Source organism: Gavialis gangeticus, unplaced genomic scaffold (assembly GCF_001723915.1).
Source record: "Gavialis gangeticus isolate Ggan-Ray unplaced genomic scaffold, GavGan_comp1, whole genome shotgun sequence".
Classification (NCBI taxonomy): domain Eukaryota; kingdom Metazoa; phylum Chordata; order Crocodylia; family Gavialidae; genus Gavialis; species Gavialis gangeticus.
The window spans coordinates 158396005-158405332 of NW_017729032.1; the positions used below are offsets into that span (position 1 = coordinate 158396005).

The following is a 9328-nucleotide window of genomic DNA, read 5'->3' on the forward strand; positions in this document are numbered from 1 at the left end:
GGGTGGTAGCCCCTGCAGGGGCCATTTGGCCCCTGTTGGGGGGCCATATCCCTTGTGTGAGGGATGAACCCCTTGTTGGGGGGGCTGTACCTCTTGTCAGAGTGCCAAAATGCCTGTTGGGGGTCTGAACCCCTGTTGGGAGGCCAAACCCTTTGTGTGGGGGACGAACCCCCTGTTGCGGGGCTGAAGCCTTTGTGTGGGAGCCATCGCCTTGTGGGAGGGCAGCAAAATATATATCCATGAAACCTGTATTTAGAGTTCACTTTACTATTATGATAAGAGACTTGCTTTAACACTGTAGATATATCAGTAAAATATTGTCCAACTGATTGCTGTCTCTGTCCCCCTCTCTCTCTTTATAGTGGTCTTTTGTTTTACTTGTGGAGGAACATGGATTTGTGGGTATTTTAGAGAGTGATTTGGGGATTTTTTTATCGGGGATTTTTCAGTTTTCCAATAGGGAACACCAGAATTCCTGCTAGGGAGGCCAGTGGCAGGACCCTGGCTGCTCAGATCCAAAGGGTCCACTTTGGACCCATCTGGCTGTGACTGACCTCCTGGCCAAATGGGGCCACAGGGACATGCTTTGACAGTTCAAAGCAGGCCATCGCACCCAGAACATCTTCCGGGTGATACATGGCCAGACAGGGGTACAAATGGCAGTAATGCCACACAAAACCCAACCCTGCAACCACAGTCCACTGGCAGCTGGTCCAGAGGGGCAGATGCCTCTACTGGCTGTTCAGTCCCCATTCGGGTCTGGCAGGTGCACAGCAGGTCATAGCCAGACAGCAGCCCCCACTGCCAGACTGCTGCAGTGGGTAGAGGGTGCAGGGAACTCTCAGGGCTGCTTCATGAGTCCAGCTGGCACAAGGGGTAGTGTCCCCAGGTAACAATTGGTTAGGCCCCAGAAGCTCCTGAGAGCGAGTAGCCCTGAGCTGCTTGCCAGGGTGGCTTTTTGTATTGCTGGGGCCAGGACAGGACAGCTTTTTATACTGCTGGGGGCAACACAGCTGCTGGCCCCAGGGTCTAGCTCCCCCTGACTGCAGATCCAGGAGGAGACAGGCAGGGCTATTTTGCCCCAAGTGGCACAGTTTGCTCCACAACAAAGCGCGTGTCCGAGCATGTGCGCTGAGGCAAAAAACCACGGCTCAAATTTGCACCGCTTCTGTTTGAGCTGCTGCAAGCGCACGTGCTTGCATGTGTGGACGCACCCTCAGAGTGCTGGCCTGATATTGCAGTACCTCTGGGCCCAGTACTTGTAGTTGGGTTCTGTTACTGAGCACATGCTGCTTTTGGCAGCAGTTTAATGGTAGACAGTGTAAGACCAGAGCTTTTTTCCCCGTAATTGTGGGGAAGAAGAAACCTTGTCTTGTATTCAAGTAACTATGGTAATCATAGATAACCTTTATTACTTCTATTGTTTTGTTTATTTATTTTTTTAACTCTGCATTTAGGGTTGTAGCAGAAAAGGTGAAGGAAGTGCTTTATACCCGACCTCGGAAGTATATCCATTGCTCCAGCCAAGAACCTGCAGAACCTGGTTACATCAACATTTTAGAACTGGCAGAATCTGTGTGTCGCTATGACTTGGATGATATGGATATCTTTTGGCTTCAAGAACTAAATGAGGAGCTTACAGAAATGGGTAATTTTTTAAAAATGAATCATTAAAAAGTACTTTGCTATGCATTTGAGTTGGATTCTGTTTGGTTGTTCTGAGGATATGAATAGAAGAAAACAAAGGAAAGAGTAAATCTAGGAGAGCACTGTTAGGGGAAAATGTTGACAGCAATAGACTTACTAGATTAATTAAAAATATTCTACCATTTGTACCAAAACAAACTTTTTCCCATCCTTCTTGATTTAGATTTGAGAAAACGAAAAGTCCAGGCAGGAAGAACCAATTTTAATATCCTAGAAAGAGGTGGGGGAGGGGAGGTTCTCTCTGAAGTATGCATTTTTTCTTCCACAAAATGAAGGTTTTGAGGAAAGTGCAGTTACTTCCTAAAGGAGCTTTCATTCTAAATAGAAACCTATAGTTCAAACACCCAGGATAGTGCAGTGGTCTGATACTAGTGTAGCAGATCCTTTTAAAAAATATTTCTGTTTATAGTGGATTAATTCTGATGGGACAAAACATCTGTGTGTGAAGTTTAAACAGAGACTTGGTAGAAGAGAACAGCATATGTGGACAAATCCAGAATTGTTCACTCCTCCTTATGGCATATTCATCTGCTAATATATTAAAAAAATAAACTTCATGGTTATTATGCTGATCACTCTGGGTTGTATTGGCTTGGGATGTATTTGAATGTTTTTTAAACCATTTGTATCAACATATCTGAGCTTTCCTTTACAGAAAATTACTTGAGAATGGAGGACTTTTTTTCAAAAGCACATTGCAACAATTATCTTTTATATGGCAGTGTATTTTAAGGGGTGGTCTTGAAGAGCAACGACCATACCTCACCATTTTTTATTCTAAAATGTGGTTGGTTGGTTTGTAATTATAGTCTTGAAATTAGACTGTAAACTTTATCAAACCAAATCAAAATAGCAGAGAAAAGTGTAAAGGAACTCTTAATACCATTTTTTACATAATGATAGAAGAGTAGGTTCTGTTCTATTATTGAGTTGCTAGAGGTATAATTTTTTTTTTTTTGCATGTATTCCCTTATTCCTAGATGGCCATAGGCATTCTAATTCCCCTTCTCCACTGTTTTAGGATGTGGGCACCTGGATGAGAACACAATGGAGAAGACAATAGAAGTCCTAGAACGGCACTGTCATGAGAATATGAACCATGCTATTGAAACTGAAGAAGGGCTGGGCATAGAATATGATGAAGATGTGATCTGTGATGTGTGCCGGTCCCCTGACAGTGAAGATGGGAATGATATGGTGTTTTGTGACAAATGTAACATCTGTGTCCATCAGGTTTGTGTTAGCTGCAGAGATGTTGAAACTACCCTACGTTCATTTGTTTTATTATAGTTCTGCATTCATTTAGCTTTAAATAGCAGTTAGGAGCATTCTGAAGATCTTCTAAATATGAAGACTGCCTGAATGCTGAGCTGGACTTCTGTGCTAGTGCCACTACAGTAAATTGTACTGTCTAGCACAGTGAATATTAGAGACTTGTGGTCTGTGCACAGCAGCAATACATGCTGGTCTAATCCCAGCTCTAGCAAGGATCCACTCCATGGTCTTATGCATAATTCTTTTGCTGTTTTTAAAAAACAACACTTTGAAGGTAGATAGGGCTGTGTAGACACTGAAATGATGCTTAAAATCTTGATCAGCTAGTTCACGGATTCTCAACCAGGGTGCTGCAAGACCTTGCCAGATGTGCTGTGATGCTGGCCTTGCTGCTCTGGGGAAAAACTGTCCCATGTGCCTAGGTTTTTGGGAAACATACTGGAGTTGAACTAGGAAGAGCTATAGCAGAAAGGTGTGCCTGCTTGCATTACATGATGCAGCCAAGTGCACCTTTCTGCTCAGCTCTTCCCAGGTAATCTCTGACATGCCTCGTGCCCTGAGGCATTCCAGGGCAGTTTCTCCCTGTGGTGGTGGCAGCCTGGAGATAGATGCCACTGCCACCAGGTAAAACTGTGCCATGTGTCTCAGCTTTTGGGAGGCACATAGGAGCCAAACTGGGAGGAGCTGTCGGAGAAGCAGTGTGCTTATCTTCGTAATGCACTGCAGGTAGGTGTGTCTTTCTGCTGTATCTCTTCCCAGTTTTAGTTCCAACGTGCCTTCTGAAAGCCAAAGTTTGTGGTGAAATTTCACTCCATGGTGGGGTGATGACCACAGTGATGGCACTGTCTTTGGCCTCTCTTACCCCCTCAGTGTTCCCCAGGTGAAGCCCAATGCCTCATCCCTCCTGGTTGGGTGTTCCTGAGCTTTACCCCTTGGGATTTCGGGGATGGAGTCCAGGGGGAATTGCCCTAGGGAAGAATTTAACACTCTGGTTCCTGATCCCTTCTAGTGACCTGGAGCTATTTGTGGGGAGTCCACTGCTGCGCTGGGAGGCATTGTGTGCTGGGTCAGGCAGAGCTAGAGGATCGTTTTCTGCCAGCAGCCTGAAGGGTTGAATATTGTATAATCAATTAATAACACTTTAATAGCATAATTAATTATTTATATTATAACATCCAAATATATTGTTTTTTAAAATGGGGTGCTGCTAAATTCCTGAAAAGTTTTGAAGGGGTGCCTAGAGTATAAAAATGTTGAGAGCCACTGAGCTAGTTAATCGGGACTAAACTTCCAGACCTACCTGCCTGAGTATGGGTTTGAGAATTGCCTAAATCTAGGTTCCTAAATAAGTTTTCTGAAAATCAGTCCTCTTAGGTTTCTGGAGCAAGCTTACTCTAAGCTAAGAATATTCTTTATGTTTATGGCATTGCAAGCATTATTTTAAATACAGCACCCAGATTAGTTCAGGGGGAAATTGCACAGGTCTGGCCTTGCTTATGGACTGACCTTGGGTTGTAAAGTATCCTGCCTTGATAAACATTATATTCTTCTCTTTCAAAATTACACCAAGGTTGTTCTTAATATTTTGTGATAAAGTTAACTGAACATTCAGGGAACTTGGTGTAGGCCCTTAAGTAGTTGTTCTCTATGCTGAATCACTTTCTGTGCTTTCTTGATTTACAAGAGCAGCATACAGTGATCACAGTAAAATTACCTTCCCAATTGTTATGATTTCCCCACCATGCAGCATAAATTCTGATGGGAGATTTAAAATAGTCTTTGGCACATCCTGAATACTGTACCCTTTAGATAAACCACAGGAAAGAAAGTGTGACATTGAGACAGTTTAGTTTCTCTCTCCCTCTTTCTCTGTCTCCCTCCCTCCCATTCTCTCTCTCTCTCTCTCATTTTATTTACTATTTCTTTTAAATATGAAACTTTAGCCACCTTTTTGAAAACAGTGTGTTTTTTCTTAGTCTAGGCTTCCTGGAATAAGAAATGAAGCCATTATTAACTAACTAAAATCAAAGGAGCAAAGGAGTTTGAAATTGGACTTAAGCTTCTAAAAGTATGTTGTAAACTGGGTAAAATGCGTCTTTTGCATTGTAGTTTAATAGTAGTGGACGTAAAAAAAAATAGCTGTGAACATAACATGTCACATGTTAAACAGTCCGTTTATAGCATCTGGCAAAGTAGGTTGTTGCCTACGAAAGCTCATAGCTCTCTCACTAGTTAGTCCCTGAGGTGCTACACTGCCCTACATTCGGCTTCACATACTTTTAATAAAAAAAAAGCTGACTTGCTAAGTCATTGGACCACAGCTCCCTCCAGTGGGTTTTCAAAAGAATGCTATTATTTTTTTTCCTTTTAGCTCTCCTGTTAAAATTGATGTACAGTATTTCCATATCAGTTTGACATTTAGTGCAAGAATTGTGACATAAACTTAGAAAAGCCATTTTTCCCCTTATTTTGCTCCTCCTTATTTAAAAATTAATATTTCACCTATCCTTATACTTACTTGTACTACTAAGGGCTTGTGAATCAGAAAGCCAGGTCAGCAGGTTAAAATATTCCATTATGGGAATCCCAGCTTTATGCAGTATACTGAGTGCCTGGGGACACTGAAAACCTTAGGCCTCCCAAGTGCTAACCAACATGCATAGGAGAAAAATCCACCAAAGTGAGTACTGTTGGGATACTTAGTCTAGACAAGCTTCAGGCTCTCTAAGCACTCACTGTCCTCTAATGCTGCTTAGAGCATCTCTAGTACCATCTTGAGTTTAAAACCCTGACTGCCTTTAATGGTCCACCTAGAGTAGGGCTCTTGGCATTGGTAATACTAATGAAGCAGGACTGTTAGAAATCATGGAATACTTTTGAAAAACTTGTTACGTACAGGAAATTATTTCAATATTAAATCAAATCTTTTTAGCAATTGAAAAATTTTGATTGATTTATTTTAATACAGGTTCATGTATATACCTAGATAATTAAGAAACGCAACTGTGATTATCAGCTTGAACAAGAAAAATAACATGCTGTTTAAAAGTTTGCTTATTTCATAAGTTCTTCAAACTTGGCAATGCATGCGCATTTCCAAGTTGGAATTATAAGTCCAAGGTCTGGGAATCTGTGAAAATCTAAAGAGCGTATCTTGTGTTTTGGATGGTTTACCTAATTTTCTTTTAAAGTGAATGCTTGTTATTACCAGAGTACAACAAAAGTTATTTCCGTTGTCAAGAAACAACCAACATGGCTATCTGTATTGTATCTGGTTGTATTAAGAAGGCAGCAAGCATTTTTTAGAACTATCTTGAGCAAAATATCTGCAGCAAAGACATGAAGGAAAAATGCGCCTTCCATGCCCTTCAAAACTTTAACCAGAATCATGTCAAATTATAACTTTTATTAATAGCAGGGAATTGGTGATTTTTAATTTAGTGTTACATTTCTAAGCTACAATTTTAGAAAGTCAATAAATGCAAAAATTAGGGAACTTAGTACTGTGTTTTATAACCAGGTTTTATGTTTTGTGCATATATGTTTAGTAAGTAAATATAATAGTACATAGTTTAAGAAGAAGAAGGCATTAAAAAGTTGTCGGAAACAACTCTTGTCACTCGACTTCTTTAATTATAGTATTACATGGAGATTTTCCAAGAGTACAAAGGACAGTTGGGTGTCCATCTTCTGTCAATTTTTAATGACAGTTGGGAATCAAAGTTGCTTTTTTTGCATTTTGAAGCCTTTCTATGGCATTAAAATTAGCAGTTACATTTACATGCAAAAACGTTTGTATATTGAAACTGGTACACTCCAGAGCCTATTTTTGATAAGGGCCATACAGATTTACATCAGAGTGCGGGGGGAAAAGTGTTTTGGCAGTTTATAGCGTGTAAGTTTTTAAAAATAATCATAATCCCCAAATTTCTTTTATCCCAAGGCATGTTATGGAATCTTAAAGGTTCCAGAAGGAAGCTGGCTGTGTCGTACTTGTGTTCTGGGAATACATCCTCAGTGTCTCCTGTGTCCAAAGAGAGGAGGTGCCATGAAAGCTACCAGGACAGGGACGAAGTGGGCACATGTGAGTTGTGCCCTCTGGATTCCGGAGGTAAAGCTCAATTTACAGTTTCTTTCCTGTCATTGTCCTTACCTTCTTTTCTGCCATATTTTACTGATTAGTGCAACTTGATACTGGATATAGTTCTGCTGAGATTTGTATGATTTGAAGAGTCCAACTTTGGATGCTTTTCTTAGAGAAACATGCTGGTGATTAATTAAACTGTCCTTTCCACTTATTGTAATAAGATCTTTCCAGACATATTGATTCTGGCATTGGATTGGCTTACAAGGGAAGTTTACTGATACAAGCTATTGGTATGACCTGTGCCAATACAGCTGCAGTTCTTGAATAGTTATTTCAGTTTCCTTCCCTCTTGTTTACTTGATTGAGGATTCACCAACCATTTAATCAAGTGTCTGGTTTCAATGATAGCAGGTGCTTTGAGCTATGCTGTCTGTCTTTAACAGCTGCTGCAGTCCTTCTCTGACTTCATTGTGTTGCATGTTCATGTGGAGGTGGTTGGCTCTGAAATGAGTACATCTCTGTAATAAAAGCAGCATATGTAAAGTGTGTTTTTTCTGAGCACTGTGGTTAGAAGTTTTCCATCTGTTTTTAGTATAGTATTTTGAGATGTCCTGCATTTTACATTAAGTTTTAAAAAGAGCTCAGTCACTGATGCAGTAGTTTTTCACCTTAGAGTGAGGGTATAAGACTGTCTCAGTACTTTTTTAGTCTAATGTGGTCTCAGTTATGGGTTGTATTTGTTTCCTAAACATGTAAAGTGCATAGCTTTTGAAATAGTGTGTCCCTTGCTTGTTGCTAAGTTCTGCAGGTAGCTGAGCTGGTTATTGGGTCAGCATTGAAATTACTTAATGTCCTTGACGGTCCCTCCATTTTTTTTTTCTGACTTCAGAGCGGTTGGTACCCCAGCTAGTCCTCTCTATTGCGGGACGTAGTCTAAAAATTGGAAGGTTTGGAATTGTTCCCAAAACAGGCTGAGTTGCACCTTGTCTGTATAATTTCCAGCTGTGGTTAAGGATAGGTGTCCACTTAACTCTGTTCCCTCACACTTGTTTGAGGTTTTTTTTGTTGTGGCTCATAACCCTGTAGCTGTTGGGGAGAGAGCTAAGTCCAAAAAAGCCAGACCCAAAAGGAAGGGGCTGTCTCTCCTTCCCCTTCCTCTGATTATTAAATCTCTCATTGGTAGCTTAGCAGGTTTTGTGTGTGGTATGGCTTGCCTTGCAGGCCCTTCATGGGGGAGGTTGGCCTGGCTGCCCTGCTTTAGCAGGAAAGAAAGCAGGCTTGAAGAAAAGTTGGCTCCTGGCCCAGCAGGCCCCCCCCCCCCATCATGAGAAGTGAAGCCAGAAGGGCAGCATGCCAGGGCTGAGTCCTAATCATCTGTACTAACAAGCGAGCTGGTGACTGGGTTGGGGAGACATAACAGAAAGGCCTCCAGCACCTGTATGTATAGAAAATGGCTGTTGAGTCCAACCACCATCCTTTTGCTGCCACTTCTGTAGCAATTGCCATCCAGCCTTTCTCATCTCACACTGAAACCTCCAGGAGAAGCACAGGCCCACCTGGGTCTATCTAGTAGAAAGAAGCAGTATTTGGAAAGCCTGTCCTTGAGCCCCAGCCCAGCATCTTCCTGGAGAGGGCCATCATTTCTCATTTTATTGGAAGACTGTTCCAGACCCCCACTTCTCTGGTTTGAAGCTCTTATTTTCAGCCTAAACTTTCAGGCAAGAGTGTATTGAGCATTGTGGAACTGCACATAGGTCGGACTTCACATACCCTTGTAAGATGTGATGAGATTCCTGCTACAGCTGGAAGTGGCAGGTGGAGGGTGGGGGACATGTCTTCAAGTGTTACAGCCAGCTGCTGCTGCTGTTTTGGGGTGCCTTACACAGGATATTGCATTGTCATTCCTGTTTGCTACAAGTACTAACTATAGTCAAGGCAATTGTTGGAAGGTTATGCCTTGCCATCATCATCTGCTATCAGAAGGTAGGTTGGAGAGGGCCAGATACAGAATAATTGGCAAGTAGTGATGGTCCTTTTGACCCGTGATTTAATTCTTGCTTTTTTCCCATTTCCATCTCCCTCTCCATTATGTAATGTCAGAAGATTCCTCACTATGCACCCATGGGTGGGGGTTGCCATCTTGAAACTGGAAAATAACCATCACATACTAAAAAAATCAAACATCTACTATAACTTATTTAAATTTTATTTAAAAAAATATTTCCTGATTTTACTAGAGCGTCCCTTCCCTCACCCATG

General features: G+C 41.6%; 1 protein-coding gene across 4 annotated transcripts in view; it reads left to right on the forward strand.

Moving 5' to 3' along the window:
* JADE3 (jade family PHD finger 3) overlaps nt 1-9328 on the forward strand; it is a 131886-nt gene that overhangs the window by 97249 nt on the left and 25309 nt on the right. For all 4 annotated transcript variants that reach the window (XR_002098986.1, XM_019525035.1, XM_019525036.1 and 1 more), the window contains 3 exons: nt 1458-1648; nt 2729-2940; nt 6926-7093. Coding sequence is in view for 3 of the 4 variants with exons in the window: in XM_019525035.1 (XP_019380580.1) it covers nt 1458-1648; nt 2729-2940; nt 6926-7093 (571 nt within the window). In the remaining variant the exon portion in view is untranslated. The remainder of the gene's footprint in view (nt 1-1457; nt 1649-2728; nt 2941-6925; nt 7094-9328) is intronic.